The sequence below is a fragment of the Ips typographus genome, linkage group LG11 (genome assembly GCF_016097725.1).
Source record: "Ips typographus isolate SLU linkage group LG11, UJ_Ityp_2.0, whole genome shotgun sequence".
In the NCBI taxonomy this organism is placed as follows: domain Eukaryota; kingdom Metazoa; phylum Arthropoda; class Insecta; order Coleoptera; family Curculionidae; genus Ips; species Ips typographus.
In genome coordinates, this window is record NC_138432.1 from 6,351,592 (window position 1) to 6,378,180 (window position 26,589).

The 26,589-nt window shown below is 33.8% G+C and overlaps 2 protein-coding genes and 1 long non-coding RNA gene across 4 annotated transcripts; 1 reads left to right on the forward strand and 2 right to left on the reverse strand.

Moving 5' to 3' along the window:
• The first annotated feature begins 5,764 nt into the window (after nucleotides 1-5,764).
• On the forward strand, nucleotides 5,765-13,821 carry LOC145735307 (O-acyltransferase like protein-like). Of its 2 annotated transcripts, none has more exons than XM_081989152.1 (11): nucleotides 5,765-6,118; nucleotides 6,404-6,631; nucleotides 6,846-7,045; nucleotides 9,772-9,989; nucleotides 10,039-10,112; nucleotides 10,165-10,358; nucleotides 10,667-10,996; nucleotides 11,052-11,239; nucleotides 12,540-12,865; nucleotides 12,917-13,059; nucleotides 13,112-13,821. In XM_081989152.1, exons 1-11 carry the CDS (start codon nucleotides 5,824-5,826, stop codon nucleotides 13,274-13,276), a joined length of 2,361 nt encoding a protein of 786 aa, XP_081845278.1. In that variant the 5' UTR covers nucleotides 5,765-5,823; the 3' UTR covers nucleotides 13,277-13,821. The 2 variants fall into 2 exon arrangements, with proteins under 2 accessions (XP_081845278.1, XP_081845279.1); XM_081989153.1 differs by having other exon boundaries at nucleotides 5,766-6,118; nucleotides 10,045-10,112.
• On the reverse strand, nucleotides 13,279-15,272 carry LOC145735308 (uncharacterized). Its single transcript, XM_081989155.1, has 6 exons — nucleotides 15,053-15,272; nucleotides 14,785-14,940; nucleotides 14,513-14,730; nucleotides 13,848-14,000; nucleotides 13,606-13,789; nucleotides 13,279-13,556 (listed from the first exon to the last, which is right to left on the reverse strand). Exons 1-6 carry the CDS (start codon nucleotides 15,270-15,272, stop codon nucleotides 13,315-13,317), a joined length of 1,173 nt encoding a protein of 390 aa, XP_081845281.1. The 3' UTR covers nucleotides 13,279-13,314.
• A 4,459-nt stretch (nucleotides 15,273-19,731) lies between these two features.
• Nucleotides 19,732-21,051, reverse strand: LOC145735328 (uncharacterized). The gene is made up of 2 exons (XR_014179650.1): nucleotides 20,960-21,051; nucleotides 19,732-20,667 (listed from the first exon to the last, which is right to left on the reverse strand). It is a non-coding gene; the product is annotated as an uncharacterized LOC145735328 (long non-coding RNA).
• Between the last annotated feature and the right edge of the window lie 5,538 nt (nucleotides 21,052-26,589).

Consider the following 26,589-nt stretch of genomic DNA (forward strand, 5'->3'; position numbering starts at 1 on the left):
TGTATGGAAAGGTTTAATGAATTTTTTGAAATTTATAATGCAATTACATAATTGTCGTGTATTTGTTAATTGCATGTTTATCAAATAATTAAACCTTTAGAAGTACATTCTACTGCGTTTTTCCATTAAATGTCAATTAACGAGGCATTAAAACTTCCAGGCTTTACAATAATTCAACTCACAATTGAAACACAAACTATGCATTATAAAGTGCGCATCGTATCCTCTGAAATTATAAAACAAGGCGTATCTGCTTTGAAATTTGTACAATATTGCGTAAAAACAAAGAATTTTAACGTAATTTCACAGTTTTCATCTAAAAAAATTTAATTATTATAAAACATAATTATTTAATGAGCCAAACTACGTTTTAGTATAGTTACATAATCAATTATTTTAATTATCTATTAAGTGTGTACTTTATTAGTAATACGTAAGATATTAACATAAGAATTCGGTTAATTATTAAATATTTAGTGTCATTTCTGTATGCAGGTGTGCCCTAAAATTTCATTGAAAATAAGATTTTTGTATAAAAACCTGTTTGACTATAAAGTCAGATTAAAATGTTTATGTAGACTTATTCTTAAAAAGACATTTCCGAAAATGTTAATTTTCTATATTTATATACTTCAATAATAATTACTTTTCTGTGTACTAAGTTACTAGAGAAATTTCTTAGTGTAATACTTGGTTTGTATGAGTATTGCTAGCCGATTGTAGCAAAAAAGCAGTATTTGTAAATTACCTTGAAAAAGGTGGAATAATCGTTCATTTTCAAATGACTGGGACATAAGAATTTATTTAGATTCTATAATATAATGACGTATCATTCGAATAGTAAAAACCCCATACATCCCGTAGGAGCGAAGTTAACTGCACAAATGTGGAAATTTTTTGAAAAACTAGTTTTTGTCTATTTTTTTCAAAACTGTCCACCGACCGGAAATGACCTTTAGGTACGTTTATAGGGCACATATTGATTCAAGGGTAGTGAGAACTCCTTACACCTCGTAGGGGCGAAGTAAACTGCACAAATGTGAACATTTTTAATTTTCAAAAACTAGTTTTTGTCCATTTTTTGCAAAACTGTCCACCTGCCAGAAATTCCCGTTAAGGTAGTTTATAGGGTACATAATGACGTATTATTCAAGGGTAGTGAGAACCCCTTTCACCCCGTAGGGAAGGATCAAACTGCACAAATGTGAAAATTTGTAATTTTCAAAAACTAGTTTTTGTCCAGTTTTTTTAAAACTGTATACCGGCCAGAAATGCCTTTTAGGCACGTTTATAGGGCACATAATGACGTATTATTCAAGGGTAGTGAGAACCCCTTACACCTCGTAGGGACGGAGCAAACTGCACAAATGTGAAAATTTGTAATTTTCAAAAACTAGTTTTTGTCCATTTTCTCTAAAACTGTCCACCGGCCGGAAATGCCTTTTAGGTACGTTTATAGGGCACATATTGACGTATTATTCAAAGGTAGTGAGAACCCCTTACACCTCGTAGAGGCGGAGTAAACTGCACAAATGTGAACATTTTTAATTTTCAAAAACTAGTTTTTGTCTATTTTTTGCAAAAGTGTCCACCTGCCAGAAATGCCCTTTAGGTACGTTTATAGGGCACATATTGACGTATTATTCAAGTTTAGTGAAAACCCCTTCCACCTGGTAGGGACGGAGCAAACTTCACAAATGTGAAAATTTGTAATTTTCAAAAACTAGTTTTTGTCCGTTTTCATTTATAAGGCATGTAATGACGTTTCATTCGAGGATAGTGAGAACCTCTCTGACACCCCGTAGAGACGGAGCAATCATTTTGTAAATTGAATATTTTTTTCACAAAGCGGTGTTTGATATCCAATCAAATTTGAAATAACTGTAACAGTTTTCTAAATTTATTTCAATATTTTTGCAATTTTTGATGGTTACCCATTTTCCATAAGACTGAATTGATAAAAATAAGAAGCAAAGTGTGCTAGTAATGCATGCCTTTACTAGAATTTTATAAACTTCGATCATCTGTTTAAAGTAAGAGCTAAACGATAAATCCAATGTCGTAAATTTACGACACCATTGTCACTGTTTACTTTTAGCTGCATCAGTTCATTGAGCCCGTAAAGTAGCAACGATCATCATTCATAAAAGTTTGAAGACATATAAAAACCCCATCTGAAACGGGGAAAAGACATCAAAATTCCAGTTCTGGAACGAAACCAACCATTCGAAAGTTGCGACAATTTGTCACTGAGGCAGACGGACGTTTCTGACCTCGGTAACAAATCGCCTCTCAAGATCAAACGGACGTGGATGAGTGACCGAGGTCCGGACATTAAGTAGATCGGTAAAAGCAACAATCTTGATGTGTTAGTTACTCGGCAGAAAAACGTGAAGGTGGAAAACCGAGATTGATTACAGTTCTACAAGTCAGTTCATATTTCGTTCTAGTTTAAATTAGTGAACGCACTCGTGATAGTTGGATTCATTAAAGTTTGGCATTGTTTACCAAAGCAATAATAGTTTCCAACATACAATCCGACTATCTAAAAGCGTATCAGGCTGCTGCGTTCCGAACGAGCCTTTAATAGCAAAATACGGGCACCAACAAGCCCTGTAAAGCTAAATATTAATATTCCGGCATTGTTGGTTTGTTACGCTAATTTATCTTTGGCGGGACATGCACCAGCCGGTTTCCGTATGAGCTCAAATTTTACTTGAAAACGTGAGCACCTTCCGTAAATAGCACTTGCATTCCAAAAGTTATTTAGTATATAATTTGGTTAATTAAATCTTGCACGTAGACTTTTAATCAACTTCGAATGCCAGCCAGTCTGCTGCAGCTGAGATTTACACAAGACGTGCCTTTAAGATGGTGCACTTTCAAAGGGATTTATTATTACCCTTTCTCAGCCTGACGTCTACTTAAAACTGCAAGTGGCTGACTTAAGATGATGAGATACGAAACGTTACACTGACTAGTAATTTTCCCAACAAACATTATTTACCTTCATTAATATCAACTAGTATTGTTACTAGTCGTAGTTAATTCAAAACAGCATTGAATTTTGTCACACTTTTGGAATATTTGTATGGATTTATTGAATCCTTACTCATCTTTTAGACGTTTAAATTAAAACCGAATTTGACTTCAAAGATGATTGTTTGAAAGCATCGCCATTGTGCCCGATATAGAATTATCAGGAGTGCGAAATATTCATCAAGAGCACTTCCATTCTATCCAGGTCGCTTCCGCATTCCGGATATAAATCAGCGCGAATCTGGCTTCGATCCAGGATCACAGCTTTAATTGTAAATAACTTTTAATCTGGATTTGGTGTCGTGGTCCGGATTTTCCCTTGTCACATTCATACTTTAACGCATCATCGCTTTTGTCGATCTATTAATCCTCCATGGTATTCTGGTTTATGTCAAATATAACCTAAACGAACAATCAAATTAAAGTAAGATTACGTAATAGATGAAAAAAGTTGCTTTTATGCCAATTAGTTTGATTTTCTATATACAGTATTAATTATCTATAAGTACGTTTGAAAATGATCGTTTCTGCAATTAACACAAAACTTCATATATTGTTCAGCCTATACATATGATTGCCAATTACAATTACATATAAAATAGTTAATGCAGACTTTCCATAAAATGAAATTAATTAGTATACGTTTTAGAGGCTTTTGAAATGTTAAATTTTATTTAGGTGGATGACCATTATGTTGAATATAATACCCGTTTGCTAAACTGCAAGCTAAATGGTGTTTTAGAACCACGTGTCAGAAACACACAACTGTCAGAAACGTCAAAACAGTCAAACTGTACTAAAAAGTTGCAAAATCAGGGTTAAATAAATGTTTTGCAGTATTCCATATAAAACGTGTTTCTGAGAGTTATTTTGACAATATTACGTGACCGTCCAGCTAAATACTGTTCTAGAACCATTTGACAACTCTCACTAACGCCAAAACTGTAACACTGTACTCAAAAGTTGCAAAAATCAGAGTTAAAAAAAGATTTATTGCATTGGTCGATATAAAACGTGTTTTTCAGATTTATGACAGTTCGTTTGACAATTGTCACATGACCGTCCAGCTGAATAAAGTACTATAACCACGTGACAACTGTCACTAATATCAACACAATTTTTTTACAATTTTCGGCAGGCAAGGCATGTTTATGAATTTATGACAGTTGTCACGTGGCTGTCTAGCTAAATTATCTTTCAAAACCGCGTGATATCTGTTACTAATGCCAAAACTGTCAAAAGACAGTCATTTTGACAATTGTCACGTGACGTCTAGCTAAATAGTATTCTAGAATCATGTGACACTGTCACTAGCGTCAAACCTGTCAAACTGTACTCAAAAGTGTCAAAAATCAGGGTTAAAAAAAATTATAGCTGTATTCGATATAAAATGTGTTTCTGATATTTATGACAGTTATTTTGACAGTTGTCCCGTCACTGTCTAACTAAATTATCCTCCAAAAACGACCTGATATCTGTCACTAATGTCAAAACTACCAAAATTTGCCTAGAATTTGCAAGAATTACAGTTTAACACAGTTTTCTTACAGTTTTCAAAACAAGACTGATCAAGAGAATTTGCAAGCATTACAGTTATCACGGTTTTCGAAACCAGACGTAATTCTGAGATTTATGACAGTCATTTTGACAATTGTCACGTGACGTCTAGCTAAATAGTATTCTAGAATCATGTGACACTGTCACTAGCCTCAAACCTGTCAAACTGTACTAAAAAGTGTCAAAAATCAGGGTTAAAAAAATGTATTGCTGTATTCGATATAAAATGTGTTTCTGATATTTATGACAGTTATTTTGACAGTTGTCCCGTCACTGTCTAACTAAATTATCCTTCAAAAACGACCTGATATCTGTCACTAAGGTCAAAACTACCAAAATTTGCCTAGAATTTGCAAGAATTACAGTTTAACACAGTTTTCTTACAGTTTTCTAAACAAGACTGATCAAGAGAATCTGCAAGCATTACAGTTTATCACGGATTTCGAAACCAGACGTAATTCTGAGATTTATGACAGTCATTTTGACAATTGTCACGTGACCGTCTATCGAAACAGTGTTCTGGAACCACGTGACAACTGTCACTAACGTCAAACCTGTCAAACTGCACTCAAAAGTTGCAAAAATAAGAGTTTTTGAGAAAAAAGTTTTCCGAGCTTTGTGACAGATATTTTGACACTTGTCACGTCCCAGTTTAGCTAAACTATCCTTAATAAAACAATTCCAATAATAATTAATTATCAGCTTTGCAATGTGTGAACTTTCATTATAATTTCATCGCAGGGCTATAAATTTTAATAACAATTAAGTCAAATTAATTGCTTTTATTTATTTCATAATGCAGCCAATCTAGCAAATGGGTTGGATTTGTTTATTAAAATATAGTTCTAATTAGTTAAATGTAAAAACTTCTGGTGAAAAAATGAAGCAAAATTTGTCCATTTGCAGTCATATATGCAACAATGGCTGCGTTATTAGTTCTTCTCTCTTATCTCTATTAATTCGTGGGAGTTGCTTGTTAAGTTAGTTGACAAGATAATAGTTGCTGCAGCTATCGACCTGGCTAGTGCTGACATTAGCAATCTACCTTTCAAAACTATACGTGGCAATTTACAATATGGCAACCCCCTGACAATTCAGCTATTAAAAACTTCATCGAGTCAACTTTTACCCATAAAAACCCTATAAAAAGAAAGAGCACCATAAAAACCAGCTTAATATAAATTGTTTCGTCGCGTAATTTTCAAGCCCTTTAATATTTCAACTTAAATGGCGTGGTTGAAACTCGCCCTTATTGTATTATTAGTATTCCTTTCGAATGGGGATACCTGGAAATTGCCAGTGTTTGAGGCGAAATCCAATTTCGAACAGACTTCGACCGAAAATGCGTTTGCAAGTACCGGAAACGAAAATTTAATTTTCGACAAGCCAAAAGCTCAAAATCAACTTTTGAAAATTAATTTTGCCGTTGGCGAGAAGGTAAATGATGGAAAAATTGCCGCACATCGAAATACTCTTGCAGCCGGTAACCGGATTAAATCTGGAAAAATGCAGTTTGAGAGTGGTAAGTTTTCTGACAAGACTGGAAAATGGGGAAAACTTCACAGGAAAATCATTTAAATTTCATAAATACTTAAAAGCTATTGCTTCACTTTTGTGTTTCTAATGGGTTGTTGCACTAATGTTAAAATAAAGACCTAAACCAGATGATTAAGTACGTTAGTTAAAATTTTTGTATTGGTTTTGTCAGAAGTTTAAATGTTCCTTTATTAGTACAGAACTGATACAAAATAAGAAATAACTAAAATTTATCATTACTCAGTCAATTTTAGCAGCATATTAATATCAGTTGTAGAAGAAGCAGAGGTGTCAGACACGATCATGAACGTCAGCAAAACGACAACAAAGCCTGCAAAGAAATCTCCAAGAACCATTAAACTGAACATAAAACAAGGTCTTATCATGAACCAGATTTTGAGCACGTATGGGCTTAATGACCCCAATAATTCCCTATGCAAGGATCACGTCAATGAGTTTAAATCGGGATTAAGAGCCCTCGAGCCTTGGGCCCTAAAAAGTAAGAGCCGACGCAGCATTTTTTAAATTAATTAAAACCTCATCTCTGAGAGATCGCTGCGAATCGCAAAAATCATATTTACTTGAGGGGGTCCTAAAGTGAGGCAATATTTCACTTTGAGTTATGAAAGGGCTGGTTTTACGGCAGCAGTAAAACTCTGTGAAATTATTTATTCTAAAGCGCTGCTTTTTTATATAAAAAAACAATGTTGTAGTGTTTGATGCTTCCTCAAAACTCATGCCGGGGATTTTGAGTGGTAATCTGGCAGAATTTGGAAGTTGGAATGAATGCTTGAATATTCGGGCCAAAACTGATTCTGGTATTATTAGAGGGAGATATTGTGCAATATTTATTTACCCCCCAGAACAATTGGTTAGAAGTATTGTGAGGTATCACAAAAATTTCTCAGAGCAGGTAAGTTTTTTCTAATTTAAGTTGCTAAAACATACAATCACACATGAAATAACCTTGTAAAATAAATTTTAAAGCACAAGAGTCGTTTTATCTCAGTTGAAAACAGTTTTGTTCCCTCACAATAGCAAAGCGAGCTTCACTGATTTTAAAATTGGTTCTTTTCTTTTTGAAACTTAATGAACAGCTTCTTTACTTTTGTGTGCTTTGGTTTTACTAGGAAAATCTTATTTTTACGTGCCCTAACACTCTGACTTAGTTCAAATAAAGGCATGATAATGTTTAGGAACACGACACAAAGATATTAGAAACAGAAATAAGCTCATTTATATAGGGTTTCTGTCACTTCCGGTATTACCGGAAGTAGATGTCAACTTACTTATTTTAAATGGAACACTCTGTATATTATTGTATTTTTGATTAGTCCTATACATTTCAAATATTTTTGATGTATCATATTGACCTTTGAAAAATTACATTTTTAATTTTTGGAGTGTCATATCTCCTAATCTGAATAAGATTAGGAGAGATTAGGAGATTTATTAAAGTTTTTATTGATTAGGAATTAGAATAAAAAAAGCTGTTTTTTGAGGCACATATACAGGGTGGTCCAGTTTTAAATGTCAATAATTCACCATTCGATAGCCCATCAAAAAATAAGTTAACATACATTATGTCATTTTCCTGAAAAACGCTTCCCAAGGAAAAAATACAGTCCATAAAAGTTTAGTTTTTAAAATTTGCACTTAAAGCAAGTTTTCATAATTTGAAAATACATTTCAATATTTTAGTCTTGAAAATAGTCTGAAATACAGGATATTGACATTAGATTCATGAAAATTGACTTGAAGACTAACTTTTCAAGTTTTCTTTCTTTGCTTTTTATTTTCTTAGAATTCTGGACTATTTTTAGGGCTTTAAAACTGCTTTCAGCTTGGAAAATCAAGTACCTATGAGGGTCATCTTCACCAAGTTTTTGACATAGCAGACTTAAAAAACTATTTTAACATTTTCCATAGGCTTAAACATGCCACTTCACGCTTTGTCAGTATTAAATTGACTTCTAAACGCTTCGCTGTGATTTAAGAGTGAAAAATCAAATTTTAAACTATTTTTATAGTAAAAGTTAAGTTTCAGACTCTTCATTGATGAAAGTAAACAAATTTGGCATTAAAAATTCTACGATATTAGTCTTAAACGCTAATTTTTAGAATTAAATTAGTCCAAAATGTTTAATTGAATAAAAAAAAAAAGTTTAAATTGATGATCATTTTTACACTACCTATAGTCAAAAAAATTGAACGACAGTAAACATTAGTCCAAAAATCTTGTTTTTTGACTATTGACTAATATTCAGTGTCAAAAATTAACTCGTAAACCTAACAGGTGACCAGATTTGAATACTTTTGAACCATTTTAAAGTAAAAAACACAATAACCCAATTAGACATTTTTGTCAATTTTGAATAACATCACAGCTGGCTAATATATAACTTTGGAGGTTTGTGTCTTTCTTAGGAAGCGTTCTTCAAGAAAATGACATAAAGCATGTCAACTTATTTTTTGATGGGCTATCGATTGGTGAATTATTGACATTTAAAACTGGACCACCCTGTATTAGTGTTTGCTAGCTCTGCTAATTCCAAAATTTCAAATTTCTATTAATATTGGATTCTTATAAACTTTTAATGAACGGTTTGAGTGGCTAACCCTGTATAAAAGTATGGAAAATCTGTGAAATACCCTTCCTAAATGCTAATACTCCAATAACTTGGAGGAAATCAACGCGTCAAGCTTAATCAAGCCTCGTGTTCACATTCTAATCCAGGTTAACCATCGGGGCGTTTAAGCGGTTGACAGATGATTGACGTCGGTTCCTTCAAGGGCTGATAAGGAGGCCCGACTTGCTGTACTTTTTAAAACCCCCGCTGGAATGTAACCCTCGATTCTTCTTCGTTCAGGACCTTCTTGCGCACAATCTCTTAATATCAGTCCCCTCATCGGGTATTCTCTAGAGCTTTTTATAAGGTGGGTCAATACAAATCTTTCCTTCGACGCTTCCCGATGGAAAATTCAATTCGAGCCCGGCGACCCTTTCAGGAATGGAGGAATAAATTGCGTGTAAACATGTAACAATCCGGCATGAAGGGCCGTTAAAGATAAAACGTTTTCTTGATGGCGAACGTCCAAAAAAAGATAAAATTTCGTATCCGCAAAAGTTTCGGGATCCAGTAATGAGAGACCGTCTAGCTGAAATTGCCGGCACTTAAAAATAAAATTCTCGAACGGCTATTAACTGTAATAACCCGCCTGGTTTAATTTTCGAGATTCAGTTAATCCATAAAAAGTTGTAACGGCTCTTTGAGAAGTTGAATGCGGTATTTATTCTCCAAACTTCCGCGATGGAACTATAATGGACGGATGGGCCAGTAAAAATTATTACTGCCCTGAATTTATATCTTTTTAAGCTATGATCCTGAAGGCAATTCAGAAATTTTCTCTTTAACTTTAATAAGCTGTTTTGTGCTTGAAAAGCAAACGAATAATCTAATATATCTCGCACCTTGATAATTTCATTTCGTAGGTAACATCCTGCTAACACGACTTAAATTGCTATTAATTTCTCTTTAGTTGCAGCTTGTTATGGTAATTGTTGATACATATTATTTCTTACTGTTTGAAGTTAATTCAGTTTTAGTTCAAAACATAAATAATCTTCTCAATTTGTAGTACTACGTAAATCTCAAGAAAAACGTTCTGGAAGAAGTGAAAATAATGTGGTCGGTTTGTGTGCCTGATTCTTGCAGCCACACAGATGTCCTCACCCACTTTAGAAAACTTGTGGGTGAAATAGGGGAAGGCCTCAATCTAACCCTAAAACTGGATAAAGAACATTGCGTTTCTCTGGATGACCTGCCACAATTCACTAGAGGAGACTATATTTACTTGTAAAGTTGCCAAACTTCTGACTTCTTTTAGCATTTTACAGGTTTTAAGTTTTAGGTTTTGTGTCTGTTTGGTGTTGGTAACGGTGCTGGTGTGTTCAGTTATAGACTGGATGTCTCCTACTGGTAAAATTGAGGTTAATAGTGTAAGGTGATTACAAAAAAGGACAATTTTCAGAGGAAATCAATGAAGTGATTAGCTTGTTTTCGTTAAAGCGGAATATGGCCATATTGTTTTCCACCACGGCTAATAGAAACGACATACGATGTTTACATGGGATCAGATTTTTATCGGTGTATTTCATTGTGTATGGACATCGTTTCGTACATGATCTGGTCACCCCTGTTGTTAACTACATGGATCTAGTTGACGTGAGTAAACAAAAGCTGTGATCTCAATTTATATGTATGATAACAAAACTAGTTTGATAACATAAATTCAAACATGCATATTTTTGCTATCCGCACAACACTACCACTATTTTTTCACCACTATTCCTGGTAAACACATATTAGAAAAACTGGATTTAAGTAAAACTATCCTGAATCCTAGAACACAGTCAGATTAATCCAGCTCACAGCAGGCGAGATGTTTCCCTAAAGCAAACAAATTCCTGCATCCGACACACAATCAAATCATAATATTTATGACGTCGGTTTAATCCCGAATCAACTTACAGTGGTTGGAATCCTATAGGAGCACTACTATACACGGTGTCACAGTTACAGTGGATACCTTCATAGTGGTTGCCTCCACGTTAGTTAGCTACATCTACTTTAATGTCACCGAAAAAGGGGTGAAAATCAACATTTTGCTGTTCTATTTGAACAGACACCTGAGATTGTTAGTGCCTTTAGGGCTTGCCATAGGCACTTACGTTACTGTAGCTAAACACTTTGGAGGTGGGCCATTGTACTACGATTTTGCTAAAGCTAACCGAAACAGTTGTGGTACTTATTGGTGGGCTACTTTGTTGAATGTTCAACCTTTTGTTAATCCTAGAGATATGGTAAGTCTGCACTTTTAAGGAAATATTGATTATGAGAGCTGTAACATGATTGTAGTGTATAGTGCAGACTTGGTTTTTGAGTATAGACATGTTTTGGTATTACGTGTCACCATTCCTACTCATTGCAATGCAAAAGAATTGTTTTACTGGTTACGTGTTGCTGTTTGCTGTCTACGTTCTGTGTACTGTATCCAATTTTTATGTTGCCTGGATTCATGAGTTTACGGGACAAATGCCGGTGTCGTAAGTATTTCTATCATTTTCAGAATATCCATCATTCCCTCACAAATTGCAAAATGAACTTTCACTAAAACTGTGAAAAAGTTCTTTTTTCTTTGTCAAGTAGTCATTAAGCATGATTTTCAGAGTCGAAGCTAGTTTAACCAGATGATTACGACATAAATTAACTTCTCTATACAATGAACAGTAAAGTTCCAATTAAGTTTAACAGTGCAGTACAAAAACGCACTTTAACTGAAATTGTTAAAAAGCTTTTGCTAAGCAGTCATTAGACATGATATTTCGGGTAAAGTTTAGTTTAACCAGATGACTAACACATCAATTAACTTCTCTGTACAATCAACAGTAACGTCCAGTTAAATTTAACCGTGCAGTGCAAAAATGCACCTAAACTATCATTGAAATTGTTACAAATTTCGTTATTCTTTACGGTTTAGTGATAAGTTTTGTATCCTTTATCAAGCTGTCATTAGACATGGTTTTTCGGGTGGAGGTTAGTTTAACCAAATGGTTTATACATCAATTAACTTCTCTATACAATCAACAGTAACGTTTAGTAAATTTTAACCGTGCAGTGCCAAAGTACACCTAAACTTTCACTGAAATTGTCAAAAAGTTGGTTTTCTTTTGTCAAGCAGTTACTAGGCATAGTTTTCAGAGTTGAAGTTAGTTTAATCGGATGATTAAGACATAAATTAACTTCCATATACAATCAAACGTAAAGTCCAGTTAAATTTAACAGTGCTAGGTGCATTTCTGCACTGCAATTGTCATTGAAACAACAACTATCACTGAAATTGGTAAAAATGTCGTTATTTTTTTATGGTTTAGTGACAGGTTCCACCAAACTCACTTTCTGACTGGTTAAGGGGTAATTTGACATTGGAAAATTAGGGGAAACACGGTCACGTGACTTAGAAGGTCCGCCACACTGCTTGTAAATTTCTTGAAAATTGTTTTTTTTGTTAACCTCAATTTTCATAAGGGTCAAATTTGCCTTAAACACTCCCATTATTCTAATGGGTTTTGCGTTAGTTTGGGCACTTAGTGCAAGCGAAAATAATTTATAAAATTTCAATTTAAAATTTTTTTTTTTCAATTTTTTTTTTAATATTATAAATTTTCTAGACATTTCAAGTGGATTTAAACAACACTCAAATAAATAAGCTAATAACAAAAAGTGAGTCACACAAGTGGTACACTTTTTAGGAAAGTCCTTCATAAATCTGTAATTTGAATTCATCTTATCTGAAACATTTGCTTGATTGTTTGTATAACAAAATTACTTTCTAATTGATTTCAGCCCTAAACTCCTCTCTTCGGACTATTTCGCTTTCCATTACACTCAACCAATAGTCAGGGGCGGCCCTTATATCCTAGGCTTAGCGTTCGGGCACGCTCTTTTCAGGACAAAGGATCAAAAAGTAACAATTTCACCGTTTACAAACACGCTCGGCTGGATTGCCGTTTCAATTTGTTTGCCCTTTATCGTTTTGATAACTCGTTGGTTTCGGATCGAGGATTTTCACTACAACAGAACGTTTTCGTCCCTGTTCTTAGCGACACATCGCACCCTATGGAGTTTTGGCGTTATGTGGATTATTTGGGTTTGTCAACAAGGTTATGGTGGTACGAAATACAGTGCAAAATGAGATTTATGCTGCAACAATTAAATTTCAGGACCTGCAAACACTTTTTTGTGTTTGGATATGTTTAAAGTGTTGGGAAGACTGGGATATAATGTGTATTTATTTCACTACTTGTTCCAGTCTGCAGTTCAGAACTCCAAGAAGACTCCTTCATATTTCTCCCACTTTTTATCCGTATGTACTTGACTTATTTATGAAACACAGCTAACCAAAAACACAATTTTAGTCATTCGAATCACTGGCGGACATGGTTCTAATGCTGCTGCTATCCATCCCTTTAACCCTATGTTTTGAGTATCCTTTTAACAGAATGTGCACTCTTTTATTCAGAATAAACTACTCCAAAACTAAGAAAATCATCCAGGTGAAGCCGCAAGATTTAAAACAGTAATGTACTAAAAAAATTATATTGAAAAAATATATAATAAATTAAACAGAAATATTGTTCTTAATAAGTTGTTCAGACCTTTTATCACTTTCTGGTTCTGCAGAATCTTCTCCCTGCAAAATAATCCTTAAATATTCACAAGGGAACATTACACACTCTCCTGGATTGAGTTCTTTTCCATCCCTAACCACTCCTCTAACCAGTGAAGTGCTGGAGCAGTTAAGAACTACCAAACCCATAAAACCAATCAGGTGGGAGGTAACAAAACTAAAGTCAGGACTACCTATAAGTTGTGTTATAGTGGTTAATTGAGTTAAATTTAATTCAAATACTTGGAATGTAGTAAATATTTATCACAGCCCATAGTCCTCTCCAGTAAACGATAGTGGCTATTATACTGAGTATAACAAAGCAATCTGCAATAACGATTTTACGAAAACCTTTATACCGCGAACAGAGTAGTTTAACGCAGTTTTCTAGTCGGAACACTAAACCTATTAAAATTAGACCAAACGCCTAAAATATTGCTATTTAGTACTTGGATTAATTTATAAAACAAAATTAGTATATTTACCGTGCTCATCCAAGCAGACCAAACAAAATGGTTAGGTAGTATTAAAATATCTCCAAGAGCAAACAGTCCTCTCCAGAAAACCATCACAATGTTGGCCATTATCACTATAGAGAAAATAGTGTCCAATATTGAGAAGAGACGATTTTTGTAACTCTGGAAGACATTATTAAAAATCCTTAGTGATGTGCGAATGAAACGTAAGAACTGATTGTTATTTTTTATCTGAATCTGATGATGACCAAATCTTATTTACACTATACTCTAATCATACCACACATACATTTTTGTTATTGTTTATTCAATTTGTTAGTTTTTATTGATTTAATTTTTAGCTGGATTATCTTTATTGATATGTACTGCACATTGGGATTCACGCGATCAAAGTTGTTTATGTGATATGAACTGAGTATCAGGTTATCTAAAACATTCTAGAGAGTACTTAGATTGATATAATGATTAACTGGTTGAAGAGGTTTCAATTATTGATTTGATTAATTAACGAATTAAAAACGAATATGTGTTGGCCTTGGGTTTGTGCTAGATTTGTACGTATTAATAATTAAAGATAAACATTTGACTAACACAATAAACCTCCAACGTTCTCATAATGTAGGTCAATTTACAATTAACGTTAAACATGATTTCAACAAATTTAATCTACTTACTTGTCTCCAAAATGTAGTTGGAAACTTAAACACGTAATCGCTTTTGTCAATACAAATAGCAAAGGGACAAGCAACACAGTTTCTCAACCCTTTAAGGGTCAGTAAAGCAACGAAACTGGCGGTCCAGAGAAGTAACAACCAATGAGAGCCCTCACTTTTTACAGCGTAATTTTCAGTGTACTGAATCTTAGTTAAACGATCTATCAATGCCCATCCACCTAAAAATTTTAACTTTCTATGATAATCCTTAATAAGTTGTTATTCTATAATACTTCTCCAGTGTAGAATGGTGCCACTCAAAAATATATAAGTGTAAAATCGTCTCATAAAATGAGATACTATGTGAAGTGTCCAGTGCTTATCTGCCTCAATTATGGCAGTGTGTAGAACATCTTGGCTTAAGGCTAAAGCCAAATGTATTGACAAGCCTAGAATTAGATTTTGTTAAGATAATTTTTAAATGTACTAAAAACCCAGTGTTTGTAACAAATCTAAAAGACTAGAGTTCAATTACGTTGTTTAAGGACAAACTTAACTCACCAATAAAGAAACAGGGAATAACAGGAAAATAGTCTGGATGATATTCCATAAAACCCCAATAACCACGCCAAGAAAGCAAAACTAGAGGTGCAATCACAAAAATTGCCAGCAACACATCCACTATACTCAACATAGACGTTTTGACAACAATTTCGCTGGGTTTATTATGCACCAGCATCACTTTTTGGAGAACTTCCTTTTCACTTTTGTCGTGGTTCATTTTTCACCGGCGTATCTAGCTTGTTTCCAACTATCAACGATATTATAGCGACTTGTTCCCCACTTGACATGCTTATTGAAGGCATAGTAATTATAAATACAATTACAACCAGATAAATTTGATTGTGTATTGTCGGAACTCGTGTAATGAACTGAATAAATATTTGTTTCGTATATTTCCTGAGATACGGTGCATAGACACTGTAGTTGAGTTTATAAGGGGGAGTCGTCGCAAATTTTAATCCTGAAGCTTGTGAATTTGACTATAAAACTTTACGGCTACATACAGAAATGGTGGGAGAGATATATCCACGTGTCCAACTTTAAATTATAGTCATTAAATGGTGTTTACTGGGAGATTTTGTTTAAAATTTTTATGATCTAGAGATGACTAGGTGTTTTTTAGAGAATTACACCCAAAATTATTAAAATATTTTAGTCAGGCATTGTTTTGACTAAGGTCATACGTTTCTGCTTTGCATGTAACATTTCTTTTAGTAAAAAGTAGACCAACAGGAAATATACATCATCTCCAACCTTTACTGGCACCAAATCACGTATAAGAGAGTAGAACAAACAACAACAGAGTATGGATGATGATGCCATATCTACAGAAGCGCTAGACACACAGTAAATGAATGAATGGCATCAAGATTAACCATATTCGGTATGCGGATGACACTGTGATCATAGCAGATAACATGATAGACCTGCAGGGCATGGTCAACCGTGTTGTTCAACATATCGAGCAGTATGGACTGCTCATAAACATTGAAAAACGAGCATTTGGTTCGAAAGGGGAATATCGTACAACAAGTATTCTCCTTCGAATATCTGAGCACAAAAGGAAGAAGGAAGGAAGATCCAGAATTGAACAAGCTAGAAGAGTTGACTGTTAATCCTAGTCTAGAAAGAAGCCTGAAGGTCTTTGAGATGTACTTGTACAGAACAATACTCCGCATATCATAAGTACAAAGAGTAACAAATGAAAAGATGCTGAGGGGTTTAAGAAAAAAAGTACGGGGACTGATAATAATCGAAGGCAAAATACAAGAAAAGATATCCATCGGCTCGGAGGATCTCAGAAGATGGTTTGGATGCTCATCAATAGACATCTTTAGAGCTGCAGTATCCAGGACCATGTTAGGCATTTGGATTCGTTTTACGAAGTTCAACCAAAGACAGTAAGAGTAGTAATTGAGAGTAATACGAATGTTTATCTATATTTTAGAGAAACTTGTTTTTTCCACTAACCTTGTATGTGGTATATTAAATGTTAGTTGAGGAAACCACAATATCGTTTACTTCCTACGGTTGCAGTTATAAAATATAATTTCGGTTTAACAAATAATAACACAGTTAGATACTGTAGAGTTTTAAAAATAATATTAATTCCCACATAAAAACATAAAAATGAGTGAGGGTAGCATAGCCACTTGGTTAAAACTGAAAATATAATTCTGGAATTCTGACAATACGCATGTAAATGGATCTGGAAACCGGAAATTTCAATTTTACCAAAAACTGCGCTCGTCATGTATGTATTTTAAAAAGGATTACGCTAACCAATTTTCATTTGCGAATAATAGAATTTCTACTCACATTTCGGCTTAACGAAATAAACTATCATTTAACATTCTAGTGGCGTTTCAGGTAATTTCCGATATTTCTCATTGTCAGAACCGTTTTACTAATTAAAGACGAGTCTCTAAATCTAGATGCACAGCTGGTCGTGATAGTCCCATGCGTCTTATTTTGACTTCGGCTTTGATTCGGTTTAGGCCTGTCACAACATGCGTTTGCTGCTAACTGGGAATTAATTCCGTTCCGTGCGGGGCTTTAGAGCCTCAATCTTAGAGCTGGAAGGCCATTGTGGGGTTGAGTCTCAAGCACGAAGTGCTAAATGCTCTAGTAATAAACCAATTAAAACTTGACGTTACTGGTGAATTAAAAAAAGATAGGTTTTATGTGTTTATAACTCAAAAAATGTGTTGCACTAACTGAACACATTTATGACAATCTAGAACAGCATTTATGACAGATAAAATTACCTACGCAAATTTGCTAATAAAAATTTTTGTTGTCATTATGTTAAATAATGATTCGACATGAACTGTTAGCTAGGCTAAGTAGAATGTCACAAAATCAACCTAAACATTAATACTTTAATAGCATAGTAACGTTAAAAACCTCAACGTATTCACAGTTTTACAAACCTGTTTAGTAATACTAGTTTTTAAAGTGTAATAAAACGACTTTTTACATATAATCATATGAATTTAATTTAATCTTAAATATACCGGACAGATTAGTTCTAGTACAACAAAGTATTAAAATTCCGTTTTACAGTAAGCAAACAAGAAAAAAAAGGCAAATTGTCTGACCTTGTATTTTAATAATGTTTCTAGATTAAATTTAATTAGTGTAGGTCAATAACTGGTGCAAACAAATATGCAGATTTAACAAAGATTTACAGATCTGTTAAAGTAAGTAATATTTACACAAATTTTAACAATAATTTGGTTATTTCAGCTACATAAGAACTTTAAATCCATATGCATACTGATGTTTTACGACTGTACTGAAAGGTTATCTTCCCAACTCAAGTTCATAACATTCTTAGTTACTGCCTACGTCTGAGAGGATCATAAATTTCGACATATTTACTTTTAACGATTCTAATACTATAACTATGACATGGCTGTTGTTATATGTTTCATGGTTTTGGAACATCCTTCCAGAGTCCTCAGCTTTTTTAATGTTAAAAGTTTAGTGTACAGGGTGGCCAACAGAGTTTGAAACACAAATTTTATTAAGTAATATGGTCTGTAAGTAATATGGATATTAGATTGAAATATTTGTACAACATTTGCGTTCTAATTTAAACATTTCATCTTAAAAAAATCAAAAAAAATTCTGGTTACTAAGTTCCATCCTGTTAAATAATACACATAACTCCTCTATCAACTATTAAAAGAATAATGAACAGGTTCAGAAATAATTGCAACAAATTCTGAAACCAAAAGATAAGTACAAAAACCCTGCCATAAACTAAATTGGTTTAGATTTACTTTATTTCTCAGCAAAAATTTTAAATAAATGCTCTAGTAATTTAAAACAACTGCGTTTGTTCGAGATCATATATGATAATGGAAAATTACATTGTCCATCATACCAATCCATTATTATTCCAGTTTTTAGAGATCTGAAAGTTTATATTGATAAAACCAAATACAGACAGACAAAATTAAATACAAGAACTGTTACTAAAATAAAGAAAACTGTCAATATTCCCTCTCCTACGTTACTTGGATTGTTTTTTTCAGTACAGTTTTTAGAAATTAGAAAACTCTCTTTTAAATTGTTTAGTTGCTTTTATTTTCTATATACTAGTCCTCAGCTGTTCCCTTTTACTTTCATCTTAGAAAAATAAACTCCACAGAGACTAGGGAGAAAACCGAACAAGAAATCGGTCAAAAAAGCAGAAATCTTCCGATCTAATCCCTAGTCAAAAGAACCAGCCAGATTCCGCATATGTTGAAAATTTATACGGATTGCGGAACATGATTACTGCTTTTTCTTTTGGATGCTGTTTCGTATATTCAGCGACTTAAATATATAAGCGATTCGCCAGGGATTCCGCAGGAAAGTTTAGCTTTATTACCTTCCCTCGACTTAGCCAAAATCAACAAAGTTTCTCTTGCCGTTTCCTTTTCCGTAGAAGCAATAAATAACTTAATATTTAGCCGTAAAAAGGGAAAGTCCTGTTTTAAATCCCCCACGACGGTCAAGTGCTTCCCCTAATAAATCCTTGAAAAGGCTTCTTAAAGAGGTTGATTGCAACCCCCCTACTTTTCTATAGAAACCTCTATTACATTACAAAATTGCAGCAAAAAATAGGGTAACCCACAAAACTTCAAACAAATAGGAACACTCGGAACTGGCAGCCCTGTTTTGTATGAAATTAGGGCGTCGAAGGGCGAAAAAGTTGTTGATTTTTACCCTCCGCCTGACCCTTTTGTCTCTAACGAAATCCTTCAAGTGCCTGTATTATATTCTTTCATTACCCCGGAGGTTTTTACTTAAGCGACCGAGGTGAATGTAATGATTAAGGAGGCACTCCTTTTTGCTCCGTACTCAGTCGGATTAGGTTGAAAAGATGGATTTTCAACGGTTTTAGGATTACTGAAGAGTAAAGTAAATTTAGAGCAACCAACCACGTTTTAGCTCGGTTTATCAGTTTAACATTATGTAAATTGCTAAAATTAGAATCCATGGATCTGAAAAGTATTTTAGAAAATTGTAACTAAAATTTACATACTTAACAAACAAACAAAAACACTCTAACGGATTTAATAATTAATCATCACATCATAACCTTATTATTAAGATTTCAAAGTATTCAGCATGGTAATCTAGCTATTTTTGCTAGTAATTTATTGTTTTTAAATAAGATAAGATTACAAGTTTATATAGTTTATTACAAGACATTAAAATAAAAACTATTATTGAAAAAAAAAACTCAAAAGTTTAAAAATCATCAGTTTCTAATTATTAGCAGTTTTTCGTACGAATTTAAAAACTGCTAGCTGAACCAACTTTATTAAAGACTTTTTACAAAAACGAACCTTAAAGGAAAACTTAAAAATTCCAGATTTTCATATTTCCAACGAAATAAAAAAAAAACTTCAGCTAATACTACCCATTCAAGCTCCATCTCGAAAAACTTTTCAATACCGTAACAGAACAAAAAAAAAAACTGGAACGTCCGGAAGTACAAAATGCATTTCGCCGGTGTAAATGTAAATACAATGTTCCCGTCATAATAAATGTATTTGTTCTCCGGTAATGGAAACGGGCTGATTTATCAAATTAGGAACGAGAGAGAGACCAGAAAAGCGAGCTATACTGTCATAAAACTTGCTTATTCCATAACAGAAACCGAGCATATACGCTCAGCACTCAACAAATTTAATGAATGTAATGTAAATAATGTTATGTAACTAAGCTGTAATTTAGTGTTTTTTCAAGTAACTAACCTGGTAAAATTCTACCACTTTTTTTGTCTAAAAACCTGAAGAATATACTAAATAAAGTGTTATACCAAAATAAATATTATATTAAAGATTATTTTGATTTCAAGCCCAAACTTAAAGACGTACAGATTCCAGAAACCTATTTCTACCAAGGTAATAACTTTTTGCCCAATTCATGATGGAGAACCTGGAAACCACCATCTTATCCAAAATTAAGTGCGTTGATGATTGCATCCCAGGGGACAGTGTTGAATTCCCTTACATAGTTCCACTGCTGGCAGATCAAGCAATCAAATTGTCAGATCCAGATTACAGAACGGATGAAAATCAAAACAGGCTCTCCGAGTAAACCAGTACCTACTTAATCCATAAAATATTTAAACGCCTCAATTACAAAAAAACACTCATACAGTTAAAATTTAAATTTGTAAATAATTGCAGCATTTACGAGCTGCGACAGCTCTCACCTGCATAATTGCTTTTCGGTGAAACGTTGAACCTGTCCCACTGGAATAATTATTAATATTTAATTATAAACAAACGGTGTAATGTCCCCTAATAAATCTATAGGGAAATAAAAAAGCTTGTGTAATATCACAAGAGGGAGCAGATATTCAAATTGATCATTTCTATTTCTCTAATAAATACTTACATAAAGCAGTGTTGTTTTACTTTAAGTACTAAATCCTAGTAATAGACGGAGTTTTGTAGCTCTTTCTAGACAAACAGGTAATGCAACAGCTTGCGTCGCAACCAAGTGGATTAGAGATACAATGAACATGTGCAGGAAGGCGCCTTGTTCGTATTTATCCAGGATTATAGTTAACGAAGGCAATCTCGGTTAGATTAAGAACATTGTTGATCTGGAATGTTCCAGATTAGAAGCAAAAATCGTTAAAGCGAGTTTGTATGTTTGTGTCGTGTAGTTTTTATTATTAACAATAAGGAACCTTAAATTAACCTTAAATTTTTCACTTTTCAAAAAACTGAAAGAATAGGGGGGTATTAGAGGGGTTTTTTAAGTACTTTTTGATATTATTAAGAGCTAGAGAGGCCATATTTACTGATTTTATAGTATTTTTTATGATTTTTCAAATGGCGTTGGAACGAATTTCCAACGTATTTAAATAAAAGAGCTACAATTTTTCGAAAAGTATAAAATATTCAATTTTTGTTAAAAGTGCAATTTTAGCAAATTTTTATTTAGCTCCATAAGGGTTCCAATGCACTGCAAAGGGCATATTTATACCAAGAAACCTTAAATTAGGTAAAATAAGCACAAAAAAAACCACTTTAAAATTTTTCACTTTTCAAAAAACTGAAAGAATTACAGGTGTTTTTTAAGTACTTTTTGAAATTCAATATCTCGGTAACATTAAGAGCTCGAGAGGCCATTTATAACTCGTTTTGTAGTATTTTTTATTGTTTTTCGAATGGCGCTGGAACGAATTTTCTGCGAATTTAAAGAAAAGAGCTACGATTTTTCGAAAAGTATAAAAATTCCATTTTTGTCAAAAGTGTAATTTTAGTAAATTTTTATTTTGCTCTATAAGGGTTCCAATGCACTGCAAAGGGCACATTTATAAGTATTTGTGGTTTGGATTTTGAGTACATTTCAAGTGAATTTTTTTTTAAATTTTAGTGAAATAAGGGATGTTTCACAAAGTTAAGTAGACCCTGACACACAGTTAAGATAAAATCTATTTTAGTTACTTTTGCAACTTAATTAAAAAAAAACATAGGATGCGCATCAAAATTCTTCAAAGCAAAGCAACACAATCTAACTCTAATTAAAATCGAACTACCTCATGGAACGGTTCCTTTCATTTCCCTTTATTCCCACCGAATCCGAAATCCTCGGTCAATGCTTCTGAAAGCTAATTTCATTCCGGGCAACCACATAATTGATTGGATCCGGAGGCCCGAATTAAGTTTTCATTTATTCGGAATATGCAAAGCTCGTTTGTTTGTGAACTGCCCCCGAATTTACGACTTTTATATCGGTCCGGAGCTTATCTTAACTAGAAGGAATAATTTAATCCGGTAGGTAGGTCTGGAATTAACGTTCTCACACTCTACAACCTAATACTCCAGAATGATAAAGTAGGTGTTTTGTTAGCGTTAAATCAGTGTCCCCACGGCGTAAACAAGCCCACAAAACGAACAAAGCAATTTCTATTTTTACTGCGAAAAACTTTTAAATAAGCGCAGAATAAAAGTGGTTTATGGAACAACTTCTGCACCGTATTTCCTTGAAGTGGGTTATTTTCGAACTGGAAATGTTGTTAGCGCAATTTCGGGGGAATTTTGTCCCCATTTTTGCGAAGAAAGTACCCATTTAATGTATAATAACAAGTGCATTTAGGGCCGCCGAAACTGCGCATAAGTTTTCAGTAGTATGAGTTCGGAATTTCTAATCAGCCAAATATCGCCATTGTCAAGAGCAATTCAAAAGCAATAGTCCTCTACTTGGTTGAAAATTCTGACGTTATTGTTTAATGGATGACGTCTAATTTAAAATAATTTCAAGTTACTATTCTGGCAGAAAAAAGCCAGATATCCAGATTAGTGGTTACAAACAACTAATAGCTGATAAACCATTCACTTACACTTGCTCATTCATCGAGCAAGGTGTATTAGACAAACTTTCTCCATTAATCACGTGAATAATTTCCCTTTAGAGGCGACTAGCTATAAATTTCACTTTCTTGTTATTGTCCGTGTAAGTGTAATATTGAAAGCCAAACTCTACAGACAATGGAGCCTTTCACTTCGGAGAACAACAATCCCGATTAAATCCATTAGCAAACGTGCTATTCCATAGTTAGTCAGTTATTCACAGTGCCGAATAACTAACGAACGACCTGGTGGTTTCGAGCTGGAGCACACTGTCTCAAATCCAACAAATTTTTGAGTCTGGTGGTTTAGAGTCAAAAAGTTGTCGTTGTTTCTCAACTAATTTGATCCCAATGGAATTTACTCGGTGAAGCTGAAACTGCTATAAACCACAACGTTCTAATTAAGTGGTTACAGCTGAAACACCCTAAAGCTAAAATATTTGACACTGTAAGCGTTAATATGTTGGTTGGCGCTTGAGTTAGGGAATTCATTACCTAGGTCACTCTACAAGACTGTAAACGTACTGTAAATTAAATCTTCTGCACATTGTTGTCAAGTCTAAATATTTAATGACGGTAAAATAATCGGTCTAAAAACAGTAGAAAACAAATTTTATTTTACATTATTATAAAAGGTGTTTTCATGACAATTTGCTGTATAAACCGTACTTCAAAAATACAGATTTTTTAGCTGTCAGAAATCTCATAAACACGTTTTATATAAATACTGTTTTTGCACAATTTTTTTTTCAATAAAGCCCTCCCACTCTGTTTCGAACAATATTACGTTGAAACCAAAACAAAACCATCAACTAAAGCAAACCAAGCAACCGCAAAGACCGCTCTATTTTCAAACACAACAATCTCGGCCGAAACCGTTTAACTTAAAGGTCAGTACACACTAATGCAGCGGCTCTAAACCCTCCGATTATATTTATTTTTCGTTAAACCGTCCAAGCAACTATCTCGTTTTTCCATTTCCTGACGTTTACATAGTGCTCGGAAATGTGCCCGAACCAATGTTAATTCCCCCGATTGTCTTAGGGAGGACGAGAGGAAAATCAAATTTCCACAAGGGTCATTACCGAGTTTTAGATGTGGGTTTCACGTGCTTTTACACCGTCGTGTAAGAAATTTATAACTTGTGGGAAAATGGATGCTGCGACCCTCTTCGAGGTTTAAATAAAATATTCCAGCCTAGTGTGCTGGAACGAATAGTGGTGACGTCTTTCAACCCAGATTTTTTTCGTCTCATTGATTTCGAATTCTGGAAAAAGTTCCGTTTCCGGTCTTGTAATTCGCATTTTTTACGACAGACAAGGAAAAAAACAAACTCATATCTATACAAAAAGAAAAGTTTACACTAAACGCTTCAAGTTTAATGGCATAATAAATATTTAAAGGGCATGGAGAGCGTCAGTTTATATTTCTATTCAGTAAATCGGTTCTCTTTTTGGGACCAAAATAGAAAATGCGTTCGAACGAAGAAAAAGCCATATATTATGCGATTTTTCAGCAAATTCGCAGTTTGCAGGATTCGTCGAAAGAATATTGAATGAATAAATAACTTTAGCGTTTGCTGGAAAATCAGCTCTCTATAAATTCTTATTTTGGAGCTTTGTCCGTTCTGTGTGTTTTTGGTTATTGGCCGAATTTACGAGCTTTATTTGCAGTTGTGTTTTCACAACTTTGTCGTTTTAATCGTGTTTAAAATAAAGTGAAAAACATCTCGGATAATGTTGATTTACATACAGAGCGAGGGTCGGTCATGCAGCAAAATTTCAAGGTCTACTTTTCAGTAGTTTAATAAAACACTTGGATCAAAACATCATCCACACAAAATGAATTATCAACCAACTGTTTAAAAGCATTTAGTCATGATTGAGAGAATAAAATTTAAATCAAAATTGCAACACACCAGATAATAATACTAATTCCGTTGTTTCTTCTTGTTGAATTTTGTAAACACAACACGTTTTCGCTTTTGGCACTCCCCCACATTTTGCAAGAGGGTTAAATTGGGAGAAAAGCACCCCCTTTTGTTTTCACTTTCAATTAAACCTCCATTTCACGTAGCCGCAACCAACCAAACATCCAATAAGAAAAAATATTTATCATCGTCGTTTACAATACAACCTGTACAACAATATCAGGAGGGCTGTTAGCGGACTCGGCCTTGATTTATGCAAAACTCTGCAAAATAACGAAAAAAAAAACTGGTTTCTGTTTCCTTCTCACTTTAAACCGCACAATAGAATTTTATTTAAAACGCTTTGTCAACGTCGCTTCGAACAGAACGACGTGTTTTCCAGGAATTTATATTTATGGTTCAATTTTGAATGTTTTATATTAATGTTCGGAGATTTATCGTTCAGGTGAGGTGCGAGAAGTTTTCAATTGTTGTTGTTCGCGAGAACGAGATTAATAACCAGTTGAGGGACAAAGTAGGATATCAGACCTACGAGTTTTCTTTAATACACGTAGTTAAAATGTCAAGGAATATTAAACTTGTTGGAAACACTGTCGACGCGAATTTTTGTAAGAGATTCTTCTCGCAGATTTTTCGTTAAAATTGAATTTTCTGAGAGCAAAAGTTTTTAATAATATTTCTAGAAAATTTCATTTTAAGCAAAATTGTACAAAAACGAAAATGTACTTTATAGCTACAGTAAACTGGTTGCAGAAGCAATGTTGATAGGTTTGTATTTTCTTTTTTTGTATATTATCAACCGTTTTGAATAAAATTGCCATTATGTGGGTTGTGAAACACTTTATATCAATACTGCGAATTGCCAAATCCACACCTTTTATTTCGTAGTGTTTTTTCAAGATATTGGATAGAAAAAGTTAGATAGTAAGTGAGAAGATTTAGATAGTAATGGTGTACCACAAAAGTATTTGTGCTTCGTTCCTGAAATAAGTAATAATTCTGAGTAATAGTATATTATTCAACAACCATGTAATATTACTCACGAAAATTAAGTTCGTGAGCCGAAGGTGAGTGTCAAATCGATCACCGAGTGAGTAATAACCATTACATGCGTACAGAATAATATGTGAGTAAATTGACTCATATTGATTTTCTTACTTCTTCTAAATATGTTTCGTTGTTTTGTACTTTCATGAGATCAAATTGACCGTTTCCAGGTTAAGAACAAAACTGTAATTGACAGCCAAATGTCATAACTGTCAAAATTCCCCTCATAAAGCTATAAAATACCTTTGGTACTGCTTATACTGGATTTTAAGAGTGTTTTGTGGATTTACAGCTATATGAAGAAGATTTTGACGGTTGTCATATTTAAAAATAGACTAAAATCAAGTCAGAAACGGACAATCAAATGTTACAAATGCCAAAAATGCTCTGATAAAGGTATAAAATGCAATCAACCAAAGTCAAACTGATTTCGTTACTTTTCAACAATGTTTCGTTGTTTTGTAGTTCTATGGGATTGAATTTGACGGTTTCCAGGTTTAGAATAGAACAAACAACAGAGCTGTAACTGTCAGCCAAATGTCATCGGTCAAAATATGACTTTTCGTAGGAAAATCAAGTTTTAGGAATAACACTATGGACTTCTATGTCACCACAAGAAGCTAAATATTGTAAATTTGACCAATGAAGAAGCAAACGTTCACACACGTTACATTCAAAACCTTTATG